This window comes from Glycine max, chromosome 19, assembly GCF_000004515.6.
Source record: "Glycine max cultivar Williams 82 chromosome 19, Glycine_max_v4.0, whole genome shotgun sequence".
In the NCBI taxonomy this organism is placed as follows: domain Eukaryota; kingdom Viridiplantae; phylum Streptophyta; class Magnoliopsida; order Fabales; family Fabaceae; genus Glycine; species Glycine max.
This window is the reverse complement of record NC_038255.2, coordinates 43,970,375-43,995,416: the sequence shown is the minus strand read 5'-3', so window position 1 is coordinate 43,995,416 and position 25,042 is coordinate 43,970,375. Positions and strand designations below refer to the sequence as shown.

The 25,042-nt window shown below is 32.0% G+C and overlaps 3 protein-coding genes across 3 annotated transcripts; 1 reads left to right on the top strand and 2 right to left on the bottom strand.

Moving 5' to 3' along the window:
* Positions 1-2,848: 2,848 nt before the first annotated feature.
* Positions 2,849-4,244, top strand: LOC100780248 (probable membrane-associated kinase regulator 3). The gene has a single exon (XM_003553483.4). It carries the CDS (start codon positions 3,106-3,108, stop codon positions 4,183-4,185), a length of 1,080 nt encoding a protein of 359 aa, XP_003553531.1. The 5' UTR covers positions 2,849-3,105; the 3' UTR covers positions 4,186-4,244.
* A 7,102-nt stretch (positions 4,245-11,346) lies between these two features.
* LOC100787392 (ankyrin repeat-containing protein At5g02620) lies at positions 11,347-15,154 on the bottom strand. The gene is made up of 4 exons (XM_003554290.4): positions 14,677-15,154; positions 13,911-14,455; positions 13,098-13,507; positions 11,347-12,466 (listed from the first exon to the last, which is right to left on the bottom strand). The coding sequence occupies exons 2-4, from the start codon at positions 14,203-14,205 to the stop codon at positions 11,606-11,608; spliced, it is 1,566 nt and encodes a 521-aa protein (XP_003554338.1). The 5' UTR covers positions 14,206-14,455; positions 14,677-15,154; the 3' UTR covers positions 11,347-11,605.
* A 2,357-nt stretch (positions 15,155-17,511) lies between these two features.
* On the bottom strand, positions 17,512-20,934 carry LOC100779710 (ankyrin repeat-containing protein ITN1). The gene is made up of 3 exons (XM_003553482.4): positions 20,346-20,934; positions 18,988-19,397; positions 17,512-18,526 (listed from the first exon to the last, which is right to left on the bottom strand). The coding sequence occupies exons 1-3, from the start codon at positions 20,848-20,850 to the stop codon at positions 17,696-17,698; spliced, it is 1,746 nt and encodes a 581-aa protein (XP_003553530.1). The 5' UTR covers positions 20,851-20,934; the 3' UTR covers positions 17,512-17,695.
* Between the last annotated feature and the right edge of the window lie 4,108 nt (positions 20,935-25,042).

Sequence of the window (25,042 nt, the reverse complement as noted above, 5' to 3'; positions counted from 1 at the left end):
AAATTTAGTGATAATATTGCAAGTGATTAGCAAAAGGATAGTATTGGTCATTGATGAGGAAAGTGACCAAAATCAAGTAACGAATTCACAACAAAGATTGGTTCGGTTATTAGCGAAGAATTGTATAGAATATTTACATGCTATGATAGAGGGATTTGGAATAGAATGTCGACATATTTCTTTTTGTGTGGGAATAACGATAAAGTGATGCAGTTTCTTTTAATATAGCTAATTTCAAGCTATTAATATTATTGTATTAAAATATATAGTAAAATTAATATCAATTATAAATTTTACGCCAACACAGTGAGCAATAAATTTTGACGTTAAAATAAACAGGACAATAAATGCATAAAAAGTGAGAAATAAAATATTGGGAAGACAATAATTGATAAAAATCCACAATTATCGTGTAAGAGAAAAAATTTATCCCAACTTATTTGTCATTTTAATTTTCTAATATATCATTAATTATATTTTTTTACTTATATCACTTATAATAGTAAAGGTGAATAATGAAATCTATAAATAAATTAAGGATGATATAAGATTCATTCTATAAAATTATTATTATTTTTATCTATTTATTATTGTAAAATAACCTATAATATCTATTATTTTGGAATGAATTGAGTAATATTTAGTGAATGAATGTTGACAAAGTGATGTCGTTGCTAATTTATCACCTGAATTTTAAGAAGAAATGTTTTCTTGCGGCTTTCTCACAACTAACATTAGTAAGGGAACATTCTCTCACTTATTCGCTTAATTTTCATTGTGGGAGTATGTTTTATTCTTTTTCCAACCTTTATTATTGAGAAAACAAATATACAAATAAAATTAAAAGAATTTCTTTTAATAAAATTGATTTCAAACTATTAAATATTATTCAAATATATACCAAAATTAATATTAACTATAAATTTTACGTCAATGCGGTGAGAAATTGATGTTAATATTAAAATAAGAAGGAAAAATAAATGCACAGAAAAATGGGAAAATATTGGGGAGGCAATAAATGTTAGTAAAAAAAAAAAAAACTCAATATTTAGTGAAGGAATTACAACAAAGTGATGCCACCACTAATTTGCAACCTAAATTATACAAAGGAAATTTTCCCTACAACTCCGTTGAAACTAAGATTAGTAAAAGAACATCCCCTTGCTTATTTGCAAAGTTCTCGTTGTGGGCCGGAATATGTTTTTTCCCTTTTTCAACATTTATTTTTGTTGAGAAAACAAATACACGCTTAAAAATATTATTAAAATATATACTAAAATTAATACAAATATAAATTTCACGCTAACACGACAAAAAAAATTATTATTAATAAACGGAACAATAAATACAAAAAAATGAGCAATACAAAATCCAAAGGCAACAACTACTAGTCAATAAAATAGAATTTATAGTTGAAACCATAAAATATAGCATAAGGAGAAAAATATTCATTTAGGTTCACAAATTTGTCACTGCTTGCAGTAAGAAGTAATTTCATATCAATATCATAATTAGAAGAAAAAAATTTATAATAACTATATTATGAAAACACTTTTTTAGATTTTTTAGCAGACGAGATTATAAAATGTAAATGTTAATTTAAGAGAGTGAGAGTTCAAAAAACGAATCTTGATTCTTGACCATATAATTTAAATTAAAAAATAACTAAAACAATATTGACATTTTATGTATGAATATATTTAGTGAAGGAATTACAACAAAGTGGCACCATCACTACTTTGCAAACTGAATTTTGCGAAGGCATATTTCCTTATAACTCTCTTGAGACTAAGATTCGTAAGAGAGCATCCCCTTCCTTTTTTTTCTTCTTCTTATTTGCATAATTCTTGTTATGGGAATATCTTTTTCACGTGTCAGATTTTTTTTATATGCTATTATGGGAATACGTTTTTGCCTTTTTCAAACTTTTATTTTTTGTTGAGAAAACAAATACACGCTTAAAAATATTATTAAAATATATACTAAAATTAATATGAACTATAAATTTTATGTCAACGCTGCAAAAAATTTATTAATAAAATAAATAGAACAATAAATACAGAATAAAATAAGGAATAAAAAATCCAAAAGACAATAACTGTTAGTCAACAAAATCAACATTTATAGTAACTGCATTTTGAAAACACTTGTTTTCGATGTTTACAAGACTATAAAATGTAAATATAATTTAAGAAAGTGAGAGTGCAAGAAAAACAAATCTTGGCCCTATAATTTAAATGAACTGTTAAATTTAAAAGTAATTAAAATAATTTTGACATTTATGTATGATTATACGACCAATATTCACTGGCCTGGTAGTCTCACGCTATATGCACGTGCAATTCAAATGATAAAATAGGATTAATGTTATTGGAGAGATTATAAAATTAGAGCATGTTTGGTTCTTAATTGAGAAACCTCCAAATATATTAAAAAGTAAAATTGAAAAAGCTTTTTGTTTTGTTTTGAGCAGAGTTTGATTATAAACTAAATTTCGTCTCAATTTTTCCTTAAAAATTAATTTTTTTATTAGTAAAAGTTAGGTTGAGATAGAAGAAAAATAAAATTTATTTTTCAAACTCAATTTATAAAATAAAGGCTAAATTATTTCGTTGTTCTCTTATCTTTATTTTATATTTTTATTTTGATTCCTTATTTTTTAAAAGTTGTAAAATGATTCATATTTTTTAAAAATTTCAGTTTTTTTTAGATAAACATGTCATAAAATTTTTATTTTAGAGACCGCTTTATAACTTTTAATGAATAAAGGATTAACTTTTAAAAAATAAGATACCAAATGAAATCTAAAAGAAAAATAAGAGACCAATAAAATAATTTAATGTAAAGTTAATTCAAACTTTTTAGAAAATTTAGTCCATACATATACTTACAACTTACAAGTTTGCTTTTATATTTTATAAATAAATAATTTTTTTAAAAAAAAAACGTTTCTTATATATAACAAACTTTGGTACTATCTTCCTTCTTCACTTAAAAAATACCTTGCCTTGCCTCTTTCCTTTTAGAAAGCTCAATTTCCCATAGGCATCTCCATTCTGTGACACACAAACAGAGGAATCACCACAGCAGAAAGAGTCACATGAAATGGCCACAAAAAAGGTTTCATCGGTTCATGTAGACGAAGACTACATTGACATTGAACTAAGATCTTCTTCCCCCAACAGCTTCTCTTATTCCCTTGACACCCCACAACAGAACAACAACAGAGAATTCGAGTTCCAAAACAAGGAAGAGTCCACAACTTCCCCAGCTGATGAACTCTTTTACAAAGGAAAACTCCTTCCTCTTCACCTCCCTCCTCGCTTAGAAATGGTGGAAAAGCTTCTTGAGAACGCTGATGCCACCTTTGGCTTCTCAAGATCACAGTCATCATTGGAAGACAGTAGATTTAGGTTGCATTCAACAAATGCCACCTCACCTCTTGAGTCCTGCAACATCTCCCCCTCGGAATCACGCAGGGTTAGTTCCTGTGAATCACTCCCTTCTGAGTATCAGTTTGATTGGTCCTCTGAGATAGAAGGGTTGGTTAGTGATCATCATCATCACCAACATGTTCCAAATAAACATACCAAGCAGAAGCAATTCTGGCTGGCTCAAAGGTTCAAGGCTTCAAAAATTTACTTGAAATCCTTGTTCAGCAAATCTGGTTGCTCTGATAAGAGCTGTGCCAGTGATGCTGCAGCAAGCAAAGTGGGGGAAGTGAAGAAACCAAAATGCAAGGATGATGCTACGAAAAGCAAAAACAAAAACAAAAGCCCATTTGAGTTGTTTTGTGACAACAAGCACAGGAGTCAGAGATCCTGTGCGGTGAAGAACAGTGACATGCATGAAAATGGTTTCTTTGACAGTAGCAGCAGAAGGTCTTTCTCTGGGGTGATTCAGCGACATTATGCTTCCAAGGCTTCATCTTTGTCTACATCTTCTTCTGGGTCATCTTCTTCGTCTTCGTCTTTTTCACTCAGTTCAGCTGGGTCTTATGAGTTGCAATTGTTCAACAGGAGTATCAGTGCGGAGCTGGAGAATTCAATTGAGAGTGCCATTGCTCATTGTAAAAAGTCCCAACAAAAGGGTGGTTCAGACAAGGTTTGTTCACAATCTGCAGTTTGTGGAAAAAAGGGAATAATGGAGAAGACCCTGGTCAGAAAGGATGAGTTTCTCATTTGAAATGCAATTGTATGTTAAGGGAGTTTGATGATGCTAGAGTTAACAGCTTGGTTTTGCAACATTAATTTGTTAGAATTGATACTCTTGCTCTTGATTCTCTCTTTCTCTCTGTCAATTCTTGTACATGTTGCATACTGAATAAAATTGAACCTTTTAGCAGTAACCATTGTTATGATTAGTCCAGGGGAATGCAATTCACTCAAGCGAAAGTGACTTTTGTTTTTTTAAATAATGCATACTAATGATAAGTCGTCATGAGATTTTCTCTATGACAAAGCGCCATGATAGGATGATACTGTGTTGTTGTCTTTTTAAATTTGAAATTGGTCCACACCAATTAACCCTCCTGTGCCACCCCACGAATTTTTTAGATTTGATTGTTCAACAATTAACACTAAAACACTGCCCCCACTTTCAAATCTCACTTAATTGTAGTTCTTTTGTCCCTAATATCCTATGCTGTGACATAACATATTAACATTAACCCCTTTGAAATAGTAAGGCTGCCCCTCTAAACATTGTACATATGATAAGTTAACTGCACTCTAATGCAGATAATTCCCCAGAATTTTTTTTAACCATATTTTTAAGTTTGGTTCACTGTAAAATATAAATTTTTTACCTACTGCAAAGTCTATGTTCTGAATCTTGACTCTTTTCCCCAGAACTAGATTCTCAATGACTGCTTCAGGCTTTCCCCAGCAATTATTCTTTCAGAGTCCACAGAGATAACAGATAGGTGTGGTAGTGTATAAAAATGATGAGTGCCATATTTTTATCTTTCTTTTTTTATTCTCAAAACAGTGGAGGAGAAATTCACACTTCTGGGAGTTAGAATAACATGGGTAAACCACTTATTCAGGGCATGTATCAGATACTTCCTTGTGAAATATGCTATACACACTCTCAGGCCTTACAGCTTCAACTAGGCCAAAGGCTTTGGGTATATCTTTATCCCTTTTTCCTACTTTGTTAAAATTGTTTTGAGCTTTTACGTGAAAAGAAGGGAGGGAAAAGTTGAAGGTCATTTAGAATAACCTAACAGTGACCCAAAAAAGGTTATTAACAGCCATTCACCTTTTTGGACGAAGAAAAAGCATAAAAAGTGGCAAAGAGTAGTCTCATCTGTGAGATGTGAAAATCATGGTACATTTGGTGCCTGAAACCTTTTCTTCGCCGACTTATCCCTTTTTAAAAAATAAATCATCATTACTAACAACGAATCCCCAGCCAAGCAGCATAGCCATAGTTGACTGAAGAGTACAGCTAAAATGGTGCAATTGTATAACCTTTATGCAATTACCGAAGTATAATAGTAAGTAACTGACAAATTGTGATCACAAGATGTGTCTACCTTGTTCAATTTTAGGACCAAAAGAAAAGAAAAGAATTCGCAATTTCATTCTGTAAAGGGTAATGAAGTCCCCACCACACACATCACAGCTTGTTGCCATTGCGGGGCATGTACTCTGCAGATGTCACATTGAAAAAATTAATAAAATAAATAACGTAGTGTACAATTATTCTGCAGACAATTAAACCTTTACGCGTGCACTTCTTCCGTTCTTCGTTTCCTTTGGTTTTGACTAAAGCATTAAACTAAGCAAACATGAAACTGAATCACATGCGGAGAATTCGAAGTTGCACCTATGCGTGAATGTTGTAATGTAGTGTACCGATTAGACAAACACATAGAACAAAACGCATAGAACAACCAATTATTTTCCCCCCACCAATGAGTTGATTGTTCATAGTCCTAGTGGTCAATGGATAAAATTAAGTATTTTTCTCTCTTGCTCCCTTGTGCAAGTTGATGTACTCTTTTTTTTTCATGATACTTAATATTTAAAGAATCTTAGAGAAAAGTTAAAACTGTTTAAAGCTCTAACATGCTAAACTATTTGAATTAATATCTCTGACTCGAACATAAAGCCACTCAATATTCTAGTTTGGATTCCAGACAAGATAAGTTAACGTGGAACTGTCTCAAAAGGTAAATGGTTACTAAATTAAATGTAGAAAGCAGAAGTACATTAAACATTGTACAGCATCGATGTTCAACTAAATTCATGTGTACTTCAGAAGAAAAATGCAAATGAATAAAGCTATGTTTGGATTAGGAGGATTCCAAACGTATTTTTTGAGTTGGAGAAATAACTTAACGTACTACTTCTGAGTGGATTCTTACTGTACCCCCAAATATGCATTACTTTTGTGCCAATAAGATAAATGTTAATCTGTGATTAAGAATGTTAATTGGAAAAAACTTTTATCAGGGATGTGTAAAAATGCACATTTTTTAATTTTTAAATGTGTTTTCATATGATTTTTAGTAAGATATTTTTTCTTTTAACTCCTAGGGTGTCAATTGAGAACACTGGTTATGAAAACCATTCAGGTAAAACCTTTTAAATTTTCATTGTGTCAAATGTATAATTAATATCATATGCTTATATAGGATCAAAATATGAATTATGTCACTCAACTGGCTGCACCCAATCCGGAGATGGATGTAATCAACTAATCATAAGGAAGCATGCAACCAGTAGATAGAGGTTAACATTGAGATGTTTTGCAACTTGATTGAGTAGTACTAGAGACATTTACATATTCTGAGAACTGATTTGTTGTTTTCTTTTCATCTTGTACAGTTGTATATTCCAAGGGTCCCGGCAGTTTAAGAAGAAGAAGAAAGCACCAACCCAACAGATCTTCGTGGGTGTCATGGTCTCATGGGCATCAATATCATCCAAGAGTTTGCAACTTGCAATAGTCACATCAAATTCTCAAGCCATTGCTGTCCCTCCTATGGAAAATATTGCTTCTCATAAACCAAATCCTGCGTTGAGAATTTTGAACAAAGAAATGAACGTTTCCTTGCTCTGGTGGTTATTATGTTCCTCGCACACGACAATAGGAATGCATTATTAGCCCTTCATTTGCATTTATATATCGATCCTGTTGCGTCAAACTAGCTAGCAAATAGCAATTTAAGCTTTCATTTAGTGGCCGTAATTTGAACAGGGAACTATTGATAGAAGACAGGAAACATTATATTAGGTTATTCCATGAAAATATTTTCCTCCCTACCAAACGTTCTTATGAGTAAAAAGTTTGTATGCATAACAAAAAACCATTCTTATATTACATAGCCTCAGATATTCAACTAAATTAATTACTTCGGTAGAAATGCAAGTGAATAATTTTGTGTTCGATGTTGAAGGTAAAACCCCTCAACTCTGTCTTATGTCTAACAAATATTGTTACGGATTGGGCTTGAGCCCAATTCACTCTAAATCCTTTGTTGAGCCCAAATGCATCTAGGAAAGTTGACCAAAGTGGAATTCCAATGCTAAAAGAATAAATAATAATTTTGGTCCATGTGTAAACTAATGACTATGTAATTTTTTAAAAGAGCCAAAATTTTGATTTAGTTTTTAAATGTGTAAAAAATGTGACAATTAAATCTAATTATTAAATTTTCATTGAACAATTTGATCATAATTGTAATGTTTAAGAACAATTTGATATGAAGTTGTATAGTTTATGAATCAATTTCATTTGGTTGTACATCAAGATTTAATTGTCACATTTCTTTATAGATTCATAAGTATTAAATCAAAATTTTCATTCTTTCATAAATGTGTCATCAATTTACAAGTGATCAAAATGATTATTTATGCTAAAAGTCATATAAATACACACCAAAATAATGTATAATGGTTCATAATGGGTTGGATTCCATGCCAAGGATTTCAATCCAAATCTGACACTTTTATATATATATATATATATATATATATATATATATATAACCGGGTGCAGCGGTAAAGTTGTGCCTTGGTGACTTGTTAGTCATGGGTTCGAATCCGGAAACAGCCTCTTTGCATATGCAAGGGTAAGGCTGCGTACAATATCCCTCCCCCATACCTTCGCATAGCGAAGAGCCTCTGGGCAATGGGGTACGAAGAATAAAATATATATATATATATATATCCAATGTCATTACAAAAGATAAGCATTTACTACACAGCCTTTGTGTGGAGTTTTTACTTACTTGAATGTTAGTGTCTTCGCCTCCACCATTGGAGGGGAGCCTCAGATTCAAGGAATTCGAAGAAAACTCATATTGCTTCAGTCAAGCCACTCATTAGTTCAAAGTTCAAACATATCAATATTAGAATTTGGATTCGCCGTCTCATCTAATTCGGACACAGACAAATCATTTAATTTGAACTAAATATTAACTTTTTTTTTTTTCTTTCCACATGATGTACTGATATACAACTAATAAATATTAATTGTGATTGTACAAACCAGACTTATGATTGAGATTTCTTAAAGAACTCAACAAAAATGCTATGTCGAAAGTTAGAATTGAAAATGAGACACATATTTCAGTGAAAGACAAAAGAACAATTGCAGTTAAAAGCACGCATGTTTGAAAATAATCTCTAATATTATAAGGTATTGTTCAAACATAAAAATTATGTTTTAAAGATACATACAAGATAGAAGTATTCAAAGTTCATATGAAAGGAAATAGTTTTGTTTTAGATTTATGAGGGAGAAGTAGATTAGAAATGAAGACAGAAGTAAGATCATAATTAAAAGAAGAGCACAGATAAGCACACATTTTGAAAAAACTAATTGACGTTTAGATGGAGACTGAAGAACTGGTTAAAGGAATTAGACCACTTTCTAACATCTTTATCAAAGGTGCAATGTCACAATCATGGAGCCTATAGGAAATGAAGAAGCTTAAATTGACCAAAAAAATGAATAAATGCAATGACGAAAAAGCTCAAGATGTTGAAAAGGTCAGACATGAGATTTGATGGACCTCATGAAAATGATTTTGTATACGAAAGAGAAGCTGAAGTGGAACTTGGAAATAGTCCTATCCAAGAAAGATAATGATAATAATTATAAACAAAATGAAAAGAAAGATTTGGAACTTAAAATTCAAATTAGGTGTCAACACATATTAAGACAAGAATGACTGTTAAAAATGTGTCTAAATATTTGTACACATAGCTTGAAGATGGATAATAATCCAGTTCTTTTCGTCTAAACCCAAAAGATAGTTTCAATTTGTTTTTAAGATTAAGATGTTATTAGTATTTGAATTTTCTGTTACACTTTATACACAGAACCCAATAATAAAAAGTTTATAAGTTCCTCTATATCTTCTCCCCTCTTAAAATTATTTTTTTCTGAAAAAAAGAAACAACAAATATAATCATACAAAGAAAGCATGCAACCTTAGATTTTTTTTTATATATAAACATTAAAGATATTTTGTAACTTAACTGGTAGAGACATTTACATATATTCTGAGAATTGATTTGTTGTTTTCTTTTCATCTTGTACATTTCTATTCCAAGGGGTCCCGCTCCCGGCAGCTTACGAACTAGAATAAGAAGACACTAACCGAAAAGATCTTTGTGGGTTTCATTGATATCATCGAAGAGTTGCAACTTGCGTTAGTCACTTCATTTGTCAAGCCATTTGCTAGTGTTGATTGGTTTCCCTAGCTAGCTCCTTCGAAAATATTGCTTCTCCCTAAACAAATCCCGACTCAAGAGAATTTTGAACTAACAAATATAAACCTTCCCATGCTCTAGTTGTTATGCTCCTCGTACACGACAATAGCAATGCATTATTAACACTTTCATTTGCATTTTTCGATCATGTCGTGTCCAACTAGCTAGCAAACGGCACTGTTATAGGCTCTCATTTTTAATGGTTTGAACATGAAAATATTGATAGAAAACAGGAAACATTGTATTTGGAGTCAAATGTGTATGCATAACACGACAACAAGTATAGTTCAATAATAATACTATATATATATATATAAAGAATATTATAAACACACCTATAATAAGTAAATATTGATCTTATCCTTTTGACCCTTTCAAAAGAAAAATAGGAAGGTGGCACTGTTGGGTGCAGTGATAAAGTGGAACACGTGAGTACTGTCAGCAGATATTCAAGGTTTCAAATCTGCTAGTATATTGTCATATATTTTTTCCCTTTATTCTTTTGAATGTTTACAAGTTGAAAAATTAGTAAGCAATTACGTTTCTTTTTACCATGTAACTTTTCACGACCTGTTCCCCAACATATATTAAGTTGACGCTAACACACTTCACATCAGCTTCTATCCTTTTAAGTTTTTAGCCCACTGATCTATGAAATAGTGAATGCTGTCTCTTTTTTCCTTAACACAACGCAATGCAAAAGGTCGTCATAGATTTTACTTCGATGGAGACGTTAAATAGAACAAAAATATAATTTGGTTCTTACATTCGAATGTTCGAACTTTGAACTTCGGATTATTCCTCTCTTTCCTTCTCATTATTGCTTTGCTAATTACAACTGACACATAGTAGATTCCAACAAATTAGATAAATAAATCAAGAGCCTTAAGAGCATGACCAGAGCTTTCGACAAGAAATGACACTGGTTTCTGCATGGACCATGTGCCAGAAGGTCGTTTTGGAATTGTTTTCCCTCATTTTCACCTAAGATTCTTAGAAGCAAAGAAAACTTAACATAAATAGGTTTAGAAAATTGTAAGTCTTGTCACAGTATTATTTTATTTCCTAAATCATACAAAGTTAGCACACATTAACTTAGTAAAGTGGAATACATGGCAGTCGTTGGTACTTTCCAGTAATACTCAAGCAAAACTTTCTGTTTGCTTTTTCCTTTTTATTCTTTGGTTTATTATATATACACAAACCAGGTGTCCAAACTCCAAAGTAAGTAATCTTAATAATAATAATAATAATAATAATAATAATAATAATAGTAAAAATATCATTTGATAGGACTAAAAATCTGAAATTGATCGACTTCACTCTCTTCCTTTTTCTTTTTTGGTAGGCGTCATGATCTCTTATTTGATGTTATGGAAATACTAGTTACTCATTAATAGCAAAGTTATTGCAAGCCATAATAATTCATCTAAAAAAATTCTTTGGGATTTGCTACTATACCGCTGCTCAAAATATCGGGGGATCTACTTTATTACAGAAGTGGATTCCAGAAATTCATAAAATCACTTTACATAAGAAATACTATTTACTCATTAATAGCAAAGTTATTGCAAGCCATGATAATTCATCTAAAAAAATTCTGCAATATAGGACATAGAGGGAACGGCAGTAAGTATGTATATTATTTATTTTCTGATGAAGCTAACTTGAAAATACTCAAAATAGGTATGATCCAATACTTACAATTTAGAATGACACATTCACTTATCAAGGAAACTATGATTACATCTTTAGCCTGTGTTCTGCAAAGGCATGTTAGTTAATGTTTGTTTTCCTAAGAAACAAACCCTACATCAATGTTAGTGTAACTGGCCAAAAAAGGAGGGAGAACTCTGAAATGGTAGAAATCAAAGTTAGATTGCATACACTGTCTTATACTCATTCTCCGATCCTGACATCATTGACATAGACATTGACTGCCTACTGCTCATTGTTGTCCTAAGACTTCGCAATCTTGAGGCCTCAAGGTGGTGAGTAATCACCCAATAACAGAGTGTTCCCAACGTAGCTGCCATAATCACTGTTCCTAGAACTGTGGCTGCTATAGCCAACTCTTTATGATCCCCAACAATTATGTATGACATTGCAATAAATGCCACAGAAATCAGCACACATGCTACCCACATCAACTTATTTATAACTGCCATCATTTGTCTCTTTGCTTTCCTCTCAATAACAACCACTGATGTTTGGACAATCACAACAGCCAATGATATGAAGAGAGCAGTAGAATCAAAGATTATGAATATCTTGAATCCGATATCCGGAGCAATATATGCTTCCCCAGGAGACATTCCAGGAGAGAGTTCATTTTGTTTCTCAGGATACTGGCCCGGGACATTAAATATGGCAGCAAAAGCAACTGTTGCAATAAGGACAGCAACTACAGTGTTGGAGTTGATCGCATTGTTAAGCCCCTCGGTGTGCATTTTGTTGATTCGCTTCGCTATACCTTGCATACGTCTTTGTGTTTTAATTGTGTGTTCCAGTTGGTTATGAACCCCACTTTTTATGTCACTCACTGTTCGTTTGAGCTCAAGGGCCGTGTTTGTAGTCGGTGACTTGATGGACTTGGCACTTTGAGCTCCACGATGTTGCAGAAAGTTGGCAATTTCCAGGCGACCATTTTTCTCAGCAGTATCCAAAGCAGTTTCTCCAGATTTGTTAATAACATCTGTGTCTATTTCTCTGCAATCTAGTAACTTCTGAACAACCTGCAAGATTAGCGCAAAAGTATTAAGTTTACTTACTATGGTTGCAGAATGTAATCAAACTGCTGAAGGTAATCAATTCAGAAGAAACTAAGTTAGGACTAATGCAAATTGTTGAGAGTATTAAAATTTACAAACAACGTACACCCCCCCCCCCCCCCCCCCAAAAAAAAAAAAGCAGTTTATACAAGTTATTACATTTTCACCCACTCAATTTACCATATCACAATAATTATGCTCACATTTATGACACTAGTCACACAATGCACAGCCACCACAAGCACTGAATAAGCAGGTTTAAACTTTGAAGTTCATTTCTCTTATATTAACCAGGACACAACACAAGCAAACATCTACCTTTGAAATAATCTCCAATTTAAAGTTTAATTACTATAAAGTTCTGATAGAAATACACTATCTGTTAATCAATGTTAGTAAAACCAGACCCTTTCTGAATTATCACAGACACATAGTATTCTTGAGCTAATAAAAAAACTTAGTTTGTTGTTCATGGTCTTGGATGATGAAGAACTCTAGAATCTAATGTCAAGAAAAGAACAAGTTCAGTTGACGTAGAACGATACATCATCAGTACTTTCTTAAGAAAGAAAACAAAAAAGAAAGCATCTTTTACCTGTAGACGACCTTTCCGGGTTGCTATATGCAGTGCAGTGTTTCCCTTGGCATCCACCATATTTGCCAAAGATGGATTCAGTTTCACGAGTTCATCCACCAACTCAAGATTCTGTCCTTTAACCGCCATATGGAGTGCTGTCTGCCCCTTCTTATCAATTCTCATTGCAATTTCAGGTTCTTTGCTCAGAAGGGCCTTGACGACCTCCACGTAGCCATTTCTTGCAGCAGAATGCAATACAGTTTTCCCATTGCTTTTAGCAATAGTTATCAGGCTACTACCTTTTTCCAAGAGAAAATTTACTACCTCAATGTGTCCTTGTGCTGCAGCAGTATGCAACCCAGTAGTGTTCGACAGATCAACAGTCATTGAAATTTCAGGAAAGGCCTCCATGAGGACCTTCACTATCTCTGCAAACCAATAAAAGTGAAAATCACTCAGACAAATTCCAAAATTTAAATTGATAATAAAATTATAATTTAGATTATCAATAAATAAGAGTCTATTGGAAACCTAAAAAACTAACAGACATAAAGATTCTGGCAAATTCAAAACAAAAAAAAGAACTTAAATCATAGAGAAACAATACATATTTTAGGGTATCAAATCAACATAACCAAGTTTCTTAAGATATGTAGCATAACATTCATCTAGATGAAGCTAAATTAGTGCAAAAGTACAGGTATGCTCAAATGGCTTTAGCAAAACACCCTGATGACATGGTATAGCAAAGTCATGTGGACCAATATACAATACGTAGTAACCTAGCAAGGATCCTACACCTACCCATTTGAGGACATTTAAGGGACTTACCCAAGTGTCCATTTTTAGCAGCAATATGGAATGGATCGAATCCATTTCTAGCTTTGAAGCTGGCCAACCCAATATCATGGTATCTAATCAATTCCTTCAGTATATCAAGATGACCATTTTCAGCAGCAACATATAAGGCAGTTTCAAAAGAGTTGTTTTGTTTTGAAAGCAACTCCTTTAATTCGTCCTCTGGACTCTGAGAGATGATTTCCAGAACCAATTCTAAATTTCCAACTCGGATTGCCGATTGTAGGGGAGAATCACCCCGTATGCCTGTCAATTGTTTCTTCATCATCTTTGGAATGTATCTTTACTACTTTGGTGGAGCTCCAACTTATCAAGTTTACATTTCCTTAAGAATATCCAAGTTACAACTATTGATTGCCTCCCACTGTATCAATTCACCCAGCAATATTGGCAAAGCAATTCAAAATTGTACACTACGGTAAGCACTCAAGGTCCACTTGATTTCAAAACGCATTCTGCCCACTTCAGAGTTCAATCAGACTCCACTTCTTCTTGCTTGTAGCAGCAATTTGAGATAGCTACATAAAAAAAAAAATCAAGGGTAAGCAATAGGAACCAAAATTTAATTCAAAGCAACAACTTTTTTTTTAAAAAAAGGGGAAGGCAGTATTGATTCAACAAATCTACAAGAATATTGGGGAATTGAAGTTGTTGATCTTTTGAAACAAAAAATGGAAATCAATTCAAAAAATGGGTAAGCAATAATTAATTGAAGTGGAAAAGAAAAACAACAACTAACCAGGAAATCATGAGTAAGACATCTTAGGCTGTGCTTAGAGAGAGAGGGGTGGTTTTCTGTGCTCCTCTTCCTAAGATATCTAGAAACTGAATAAGGAACTAGTATTAATAGCTTCAAAAGGGAAGAAGTTCGAGAAGCAAGTGAAGAAGGCGGGAAGTTGAGGTGTGAAAAGGGCAGTTGAGAAACCTTCTTCCCCTCGTTTTCAACGGAGGAAAAAGGTTACCCCCTTTGTGGAAGTACTTCAAATCTTCAAGTGCGCGTCAAAAAGAGATAGAAACTAAGATAAGAGGTGAAAAAGAAGAATGAATGGAGCAAACGCGAAAAAAAAAATGCACGACACGAGTTAGGTCGAGATTGCTGGTTTCAACTTTGCATATACAATGGTCCCATGCAGTATGGTGTTCAATCGTTGACTGCCATTTTCCACTCGACAGGGACACCATGACGTTTCCATTTCTTTCTTCTTCCTAATATGCCATTCTCTCTGAGCTCGTACTTGTTTGTTTATACAAAATAACATTAACTTTCACAATTAATTAAACAGAAATGTTTCGTGATAGCCGGGAGTATCTACAATCAGAGTTGTTTATTAAATAAATATTATTTTAGTATCATACATATAATTTTCAATTGTTTAAAATTTAGAGTTATATAAGTAACTATATAACATTTGTATTAAATAGTGAAGAGATAAAAATATCTTAGAGTTAAGCAATTTGTTAATAGAAACTCTGGTTAAAAAAATTGAATGAGTTATTTAAAATTGAGGTGATGTAAGATAAATTATTTATAAAGACAAAAAATTTACAATTGCATGAAAAAATTAATAAAAGAGAAAAAAATGTAAATAATAAGAATAATAATGTAACAAGATAAATAAATATGGTATTAATAAAATATTTATATAGATAGAGTGTCAAAAACATTATTCAGGATAATTTTTATGTGTTACTAATTAGTGTCTTTAAGATATTAATTAAGAAAATAAAAAAATTAATGTAAAAATTATAGGAAAAAAATTATAAACAATATAATTTTAAGTATTTTAATAAAAATATTTCTTCTAATTTCTTAATCAATAAGCTTAGAAATTTGGTTGTTATTTTCCTAAATTTTTTAATACATGTTTTTATGTATGTATAAAAAGGTGCATGGCATTAGAAGTATAGAACTGGATTAACAAAAATATATATGACAATCTAAAATATGTATTACTTTTCTATTTATTGTCTGCGAGTGTAAGTGAATACGATTTTCGTACAAAAATTTGGCCCACTTGCCCGTGGACCTGTTGCAAATTAAAAATTCGATGTTAAAAAAAGATTTAATTATTAATTTATTTCCTAAATTATTTAAAAAATGTCAATTTAATTGCTAAATTTTAAAATGTTTAAGTTAGGTTTTTCAATTGTTAAAAATGCATTAATTGAATTCTTTGCCTCTAATTAAGGTTAAAAAAAGAAACGGAAAGGGAAATGATTAAAGTAGGAGCGGTTAAGAATGTGGATGAGAAAGTATTTTGATTAGAGGGGTTTATGGTCCTTTGGTTTGGTGTGCTACGTGACACAGACACGTATGGCTGTATGAGTGTTTGAGACCACCACGCCATTGCTTCAATCTCAATCCCAGTTGTCACCCACCAACATTTGTCAAACATTCCTAGCGGAATACATTTGTAATTTATGAGTAAACAGTCTATGTACTAATTGTATAAAGAGACGTTACACGATTATTTAATTACAAATGTATAAAAATCGTCTCTTGAAGACTGCTTACGTTAGAATTGTTAATTACATTTGTACTTAGAATTGTTAAGCTTAAACGTAAGCAGTCTTCAAGAGAGGATTTTTTAACTTCGTACTTAAAATGAATTTGCAGACAGAGAATATTTGATTCCCAACAAAGATGAACTAAATTAATTTATGATTTATCACACAAAAAAATTGAGTTTTCAGTTCGGCATACGGGGAAGTGATCAGCAAATGGGACACCGTGAAGAGTCATAACTTCAATCACTGCCCAAGGGCTTGCCCTATTTCTGACATAGCCCACAAAGATAAGGATTACGGTGTAGATTCATTCTAGTGGACCACAATAATATCATACGCAAGAAAAGAAGAAAAAAACCCAACAAACAAAAAGAAAAAAAATATATTAGAGTCAATAAATTAAAGATGGTGGAGATGGGTTACCTTTCTGGGAGTACCAATTCGAAATTGTGGTTAATCCAAGTTATAGGAATCATGGCTTTAGGACAAATGTTATTCAAATACAAGCATGCTTGAAGCCCTATTTTGGGGCCTAATGGCCACAGTAATGGTCGGGGGCTTACACAACAGCTCATGAACCTTATTTGAGAAAAATCCAACTTTTTCCCTGATAGCAAACTCAAATTCTTGATTCCAAGCAAGTCACATTATTTGTGTTACCCATAACCAGTTACACTGCTCTCATCCTTTCTTTCATCAAATTTAAATTGTTCTTCATTATCACTTTTTGTCTCATTTGAATCAAACTCCATATCTTTATTGTTAGTGAAGTGACTTTGAGCCTTACGGCTGACTTTTTTAAAAATTCGTTTGTTTACAAAACCAGACCCAAAACAAATTATTTTATTAACAACCAAACTATATATTTTATCCCCTTTATCATGAATGTTACTCGGAGGTTAGATTATGGGCCTTTTGAATCTCTTTTTTTAAAAATTGCAATCGATACTTCAAACTAAGCCAAAATTACTTTTACAAAAGCAGCAATAATAATGTTCACAAATGGTGTGTGGTGTGAAATCAACCATTATAAGAAAACAGAGTAACTAACCACTTCGGCTTCCTTATATTGTTCCCTTTGAAACACTCAGTAACAAGGAACCATTTTACTTACATAAAAGCCACTCTCTATGAACAAATGAAACCTCCAAATTAAGCTAAGAGTCCTTCTCAATGCTTGACAAATAAATAAATACAAAAGCATTGAACAGAAGCATCAAACTTACATTGAAGTCCCAAATTAAGTAACATCAAATGGCATAGATTGGATTTATTTCCGAATCATCCGAACTCGAAAGGCGCCACGAGTGTGTTCCTGTCTTAGAGAACTTCCCTTTCTTCCTCCTCATCCTTCGGGAGCGTTTGGATTTCACCACATAGTATGTCATGGTACCAAGAACACCACCCATTACAATGGCCCCTACAATGGTAACAAGTATTGCAGCCCACTGGCTGCGTCGACCAACTACTATATAAGATGCTGAAATGAACGAAACAGAGGTGCAGACAGAGGCTAACCACATCATCTTGTTGATCACCTCCACAACCCTTCTTTCAGCCTTTATCTCCCCTCTAACAATTGTGATTTGAACCACCACCACACTTAATGATGTGAAGAGTGCAATGGCATTGGATATGAAGAAGGCCTTGAAAGACGCAGTTTGTACCATCACTGCCACCCCATGATCATTGTCCCCACCAGGAACTGTGAACATTGCTGCAAATGCAACCGCTGCAAATAACACAGCAACCACCGTTACTGAGTTTGCGGCATTGTTGATTCCAGCTCTGTGCAGCTTGCGTAGCTCATTAGCAATCCCACTCACGTTCTTGTTTGTTTTTCGAGCCTGTTCCAGCTGAAAATACACATCTTTCTTGATTTGTGTCATGGTTTTCCTTAGCTCGTCCCTTGGTTGGTTGAGATCATTGGCTTTAACTGCACCATAACGAATCAGACACTCTTTGATCTCAAGAATTTCCTCAGATATCGGAAGCCCCTCCGCAAGGTCAAGAGCTGTCTTGTGATCTCTTGTCAATGTATTCACATTGGTGTCAGGTAGAAGCAACAGCTCATGCACTATCTGCATGAATTTTTGCAAGTCATAACCACAAACATATATCTCTTGTTCACAAACAAAAATAAAAAATATAGAAAACCATAACTCTTTCAAACATATTTTCCTCAATTAATTAATTTATTAAGTCTTACTAAACAATAAGGAAAAAAATGTTAATTGTGCATAAGTCTTGAAAGAGTTTAAGTATGTCTAAACTCCAAATCGAAGATTAATTTCAGCTAGTCCAAAAGACTAAAATTTGTGAGGATATGAAGTTTATAGAGATACGTCCGGATCCGACTAGAATCAAAGATCCTAATTAGAATAGAATAGGATAATAGCCCAAAAAATAATATGAATTGAAAAATATTGAAGAAAAAAAATGTTGTTAGCATTCCTCAAAACCATAGGACATGAAAATAACACACCTCATGATTTTGCTATTATCAAACTTATCATTATTTAAAGTTCAGCCATTATGGTACCTCTGTCCTCTTTTTCCTTGTGGCTACATGCAATGCAGTATTACCAAACTTGTCAGGAAGCATGACAATGGCTGTATCCGCAGCAAGAATCAGCTTCACCACTTCACAACTAACGCCTTTGACAGCCATGTGTAGTGCAGTTTGTCCTTTCTTATCAGTCCTTCGAGCAAGTTGTGGATCCTTCCGCAGCAGTATCTTTACAACACTTACATGTCCCTGGCGTGCAGCTAAATGGAGAGCATTTTTTCCGTTGGACCTAGTCATCTCCAACTGAGTAGGATCTCGAGACAACAACTCTTCAACAACATCTGCATGCCCTCGTGTAGCTGCAGAGATTAGAGGAGTTGCATTTGACTGCGCAAACGTCTTAATCAAACCGGGGTCATGGTCTAGTAGCGCCTGCACAATGGCTGCCACAATAAAATATACACACTTGTAATGTTGCGTAGACATTCCCCTCAAATACTAGCAGCGACACATTTCATTATTCATCACTCTTAAATAAACTTTAATTAATACTATAAATAAAGGTGATTTCTCTTATACCTCCTAGTTTCATAAGATTTTGGTGCACTTTTACACTTGATGAAATTGTAATCAGTATGCTTTACATCATATCTAGTCCATTGAGTCGTCTTAATATTTTCTTTAAAAAAACTTGTACTTCAGTACCAAAGTCTAATTGTTTGCATAGTTTTCTTTTACATGACATTGCTTCATCTTTGTTCAACTAAGAATAGAATTTTGTAATATAAAATTCGCATATATATATATATATATATATATATATATATATATATATATATATATATATATATATATATATATATAACATCACACTCTAGTTAAAGTGCTTGAAAGTTATACCGTGGTGAGAGAATTCTATAGTACCTTCTAAAAATTTAAGAATTTTAGTACAGTTATTGGGAAAAAAAATCTCCTGAAAAGTACATATTACATAATCTATAGTCACTTAGGTCTTTTTGATCAATTTACATAACTAAATCATATTAACTATTTCTTGCAAATTGAAAATCTTAATTACACCTAAAAATTGATTGAGATAATGAGGACATGGTAATCCTCAATCATGCAATAATTTCTTCTTGTACGTCTCCGGCCTGGATGTAAAATTCATTGAACTATTGAGCCAATACCAAAACTCTTATATTTGTAAAAGGGTACCATAATAATAACTCTCCTATCATTATTATTTGGGTAACGAGGAGGTAATGCATTTCACAATTTCATATGTTAAGTAAAAAGGATACCAAAAACCTTGAAATAAAGGGGTGGTGCGAGAGTTAGAGCATGTTGGAAAATGCATGTTATTTTAGAGTTACGTTAATTGTACGTACCAAGATGACCATTGCTAGCGGCGATGTGCAAGGTGTCAAAGCCGGAGCGGTTTTTGGAGGAAAGCGCATCATCGGTGGTGTAAGGGAGGAGCTCCCGGACGACGTCGAGGTGGCCCTTTTCCGCGGCGGTGAAGAGGGCGGTTTCTCCCAGATCATTCACCTCGTTGAAGATGGCGGACCTGATGTCCGCCAACTCCGCATCGAACTCCAAGCTCCCCATCATGATGGAGTCGATCTCGGCGAGGACGTGGCGGACAGAGTCCACGTCGCCGCGCTGCGAGGCGAGGTGGAGCTCGGTGTCGTTGTGGCGGCCGGTGACCTGCTTGACATATTTCTTCCTGGGGGTGTCGAGGCGCTTGTTGGAGTTGGAGAGGAGGAGGGCCTTGCCGGAGGTGGAGAGGAAGAGGGTGGGGCGAGGGGTGGTGGGGGTGGTGGGCTCGGAGAGAGGGGTGGTGTGAAGAGCATGATTGTGATTGTGATGACGATGATGGTGGTTATGATCCATGATCGCCTACCCCATTGCACAATCTTCTCAACACCGCGTCGTCGTTGCACCATAAGCGGAGACTCCCTTCACTAATATCCTTGCCTTGCCCCTCCTTCCTCTCTTTCCACACCCCCTAACAAATCTATCCAATATTTCACTTTCTAATATTAATCCTGTAATTTATTGTCAAAATTTTAAATGAGAATCACATTATTCTTTTTAATGCTAGTAATTTTGTGAACAAATATACTCATTATTTTATTTTCAATAATAATCGTGTTTTGGTTAATTAAATTCATATCTGTATAAATTTTAAAAGTATATTACTTCAATTTTGAAGTATATGAAATATTAAATAATTTTATATTAATATAATTTACTGTATATATGATCTGATTAAAAGAGTTTCCAATCCAGCAATGTGTTTTGAGGATAAATGATTTAATTAAAAGTTATTGAATTGTTAATAATTAGTGTAAGTTACACATAAAATTTTATCCTCCCCTTCCAATGTTACTGGACACTGGACTCTCTAGGGTCACTATGGATTCAAATTCAACGTTACATCAAATGGGAGAGTGGTGTGGACGGGGCATAAGTCAGCATTTGATGGATTTGGATTTAACCTATTACGCTCAGTTATGTATAAGGGAAAAAAAAAGAACATTTTAATCCACAGACTGGCCCAGAGTAATAAGAAAGCCCATACACGGGCAACTAAATTTCAAGGGCCTAAAACATCAAAACAATCTTAATTTTAAAGCATAAATTTTATACTTTATAATTTTTTTAAAGAGCTTAATGATTATATATACTAATAATAGTATAATTCTCTTTAAAAAAATAAGTTATTCACAGTTTAAAATAATTTTCTACTTATCATACAATCACAATTTATTATATATAATAATTTCAATTTATTATATATAATAATTTTATTAAGAGTTTTATAATAATTACTTTAAAAGATACCAATAATAATTTGTGATTAATGGATAATCTAAAACTTTTTTACATGCAAATCAGTATATAACTATTGAACTCAAAAACTTTTATACTATTAATCAATAAAAAATTATTGTTGTTTAAGATAGTTGGTATAAAAAGCAACAAGTTAACTCACTGTATGATAACTTGTGATTGGATAATTATTTATATTTACATTTTGTATATAAACTATTTTTTCTTTTTTTAATCTTTTTCTTTTTTTATATCATCTTTCTTTTTCTGATTTTTTTATGCCTCTCTTTCCTGCAAAAGTATACCCTCAAAAGATATTGAAAAATCTTATATTTTACACAGTTCAATTATATGATTTTTTTACTCTATCACATGATCTCTATTTTATTTTTTATCGTTTTGTTTTACACACGTGTGAAAAGTACTTCCTTAAAATGTAGGAAGGCAACAAAAGTTTCCAACCTTGTATAAATTTTTTTTCTATTTTATACGTAGTATTTATACTAATCATGTTGAACTATCAAGCCTAATTCATCTAGAAATATCTTATTATTTAAACCCCTTATATTTGGGTACAATGATTTTGAAGTTTGAATTTAGGTGCATAGTTGAAAAATAAGTTTGACGGCTCAAAAAAATTGAATGGAATATCTCTTATAATAAAATAAAAAATAATTCAACTATATGTGATATTCAAGCAAACTGAAAATTTAGAAGCATGTTTTTATCATGTAACAATCATGTGAATTAATTTCAATATGGGGCACATTCGAAATTCCAAAACTAATTACTACTTCGGCGGTCGGCGATTGTAGAAGTTTAAAAGCAAGCTTAAGAATTAAGCACAAGATATGACGGCAGGAATAATTGCACCCCGAAAGGCTGAAATTGTAATTGGAAACGACCCGGTGCTGAGAATTTGAGATAGATCAACATTCTAAATATAAAATTATCAAGTCATTAGTTTCAAGGGAAATACTCTTCCCGATTGTGCGGACAATATGCGCCCAAACGAGCGTTTTTTTCTTCTTTCAAATCTACTAAATTAATATTCCGGATGGATAAGTGAAAGGATAATTTACTACTTTACTACTTCTTAGTTTAAAGTTATTTTAGGATTTTTTCTATTCAAGTCATAAAAAATTTAGGACTTCAATTTTTATTTATTTTTAAAGAAGACTTTAAAGTAATAAGAATTTTTTTTCCACATGACTTTAAAACTGTATTGAATTTTTTTCATTGAAGTCTTACGACTTCAATTTTTTTGGCACGTAAGATGTTTTTTTTAAAATCATATAAAGTTTTTTATTTTAATTATTTAATAAATTAATGTATATTTTTTATTTTTATTTAATATTTTCTATATTTTTTATTTAATATATTTTCTATATTTTTTATTAATGTTAAGGATTATTATTTATTTTATAAATAAAAAATAAAAATAAAAAGCTTAAATTTAAATAAAAATACTAAAATGTATTTTTTCTAACAAAAATATTAAAATATTTTGTTATTAATATTAACAAATAATAGTAACTTATAGTTTATCAAATAATATTAATTTTTATAAAAAAATTAATATTTGAGATTCAAGAAATTGCAAATATGTAACTTGGGCAACGAGCAATAACATGAACTATCAAATTTAACAAATGCATTGTAGAGAATTTTAAGCACTTCAGATTCTTACTCGCATGCAATTGCAACATGTGTTTCTTGTAGTTTAAATTGAAATGACTTTGTTGATCCTATATACAAGTTGAAAAATATTTATAAAGTATATTCATGTCTGTTTCATTTTCTTAAAAGCGAAGATAAATAACCTCAATATTTAGTTCATATTTTATGTTTAATCATTTGAAGCCATGAGAGATAACGGGAATCCCAAGTACTAGTTATATACATCAAAAATTAATATTATTTGATAAATTATAAGTTAATATTATTTGTTAATATTAATAACAAAACATTTTAATATTTTTATTTAAATTTAAGTCTTTTACATTATTTTTTCTAATTTACAAGACAAATAATAATTTTTAATACTAGAAAAATATAAAAAATATTAAATAAAACTAAAAAATAAAACATATATTAATTCATTAAATAATTAAAATAAAAAACTACTTATGATTTTAAAAAAAATACCTTATGCGCAAAAAAATGAAGTTATAAAATAATTTACAACTTCAATAAAAGAAAATAAAATAAAAGTCATGCGGAAAAAAAAACTCTTATAACTTTAAAGTTTTGTTTAAAAAATAAAAAATAAAAAATATAAATTTTTTTATAACTTTAATAAAAAAAGATCGTAAAACAGTTTATGACTTTTTATGACGTATCGATATTAATTTAAATTTTACCCTCATTTGCTAAATTTGAAGGAAAAAAAAATACCCTTTTGATCGTTTGTCCCACAATATGCATTTATTATACAGATATCTAGATGTGGACGAAATATCTTTAAGAAGTATAAGTTTGAACAAATTATTTCAACACCTATAATTTTACACGTATAGTGGTTATTATAAAAATAAAACGAATTGTTATTGTAGCTGAATCATGCCTAATGGAATAGGAGACTTACTCGAGAAGTGTAATTTGCTCAATCTAGGATTAATTGTCAGATTATATACCTTTAATTGCATTGATTGGGTAGACTCACTCGAGATTTTAGGGTGTGCATTGTGGGAAGTTACATAATATACCCTCTGACATTAATCCAAGGCTCGATCGGCCTACGTCCAGTGGGGTGCAATATCCCATGTAGTTGTTATTTTGAGACTAAGTTCTAGGACACTCCATTGATTGGGTCCACAAATATTTTATTTTTTACTCTTTTAAAATGTATGTATAATTCTACCAATATGTTCATATAATTTTAGTGGGATGCGATTCTGAATATACCATATAACACTAAAGAACTTGTTGTTAATTGAAATTAGGTGAAAATTAAAATGATTTTATTTTTATTTATTTGTAATCTCTTAAATAAGAGACAAGCGCTCAACTTATCATCGCTCAAAGTTCTTTAAAAATAAAGATAAAAAATGAATGAAAATATATAAAATAAAATTTTTAAAAAATTACATATGAACTTCACTGGCCTTTTTATTCTCTTATTTTATTTTATTTTTAAAAAATTACATATGAACTTCACTGGCCCGTTCACAGAATGCCCATTCTGTTTGTCCTTTATTTCAAATCACTACGTCTTTTTTTTTTTTCCTCTTTAAATGGCAATCGCAAT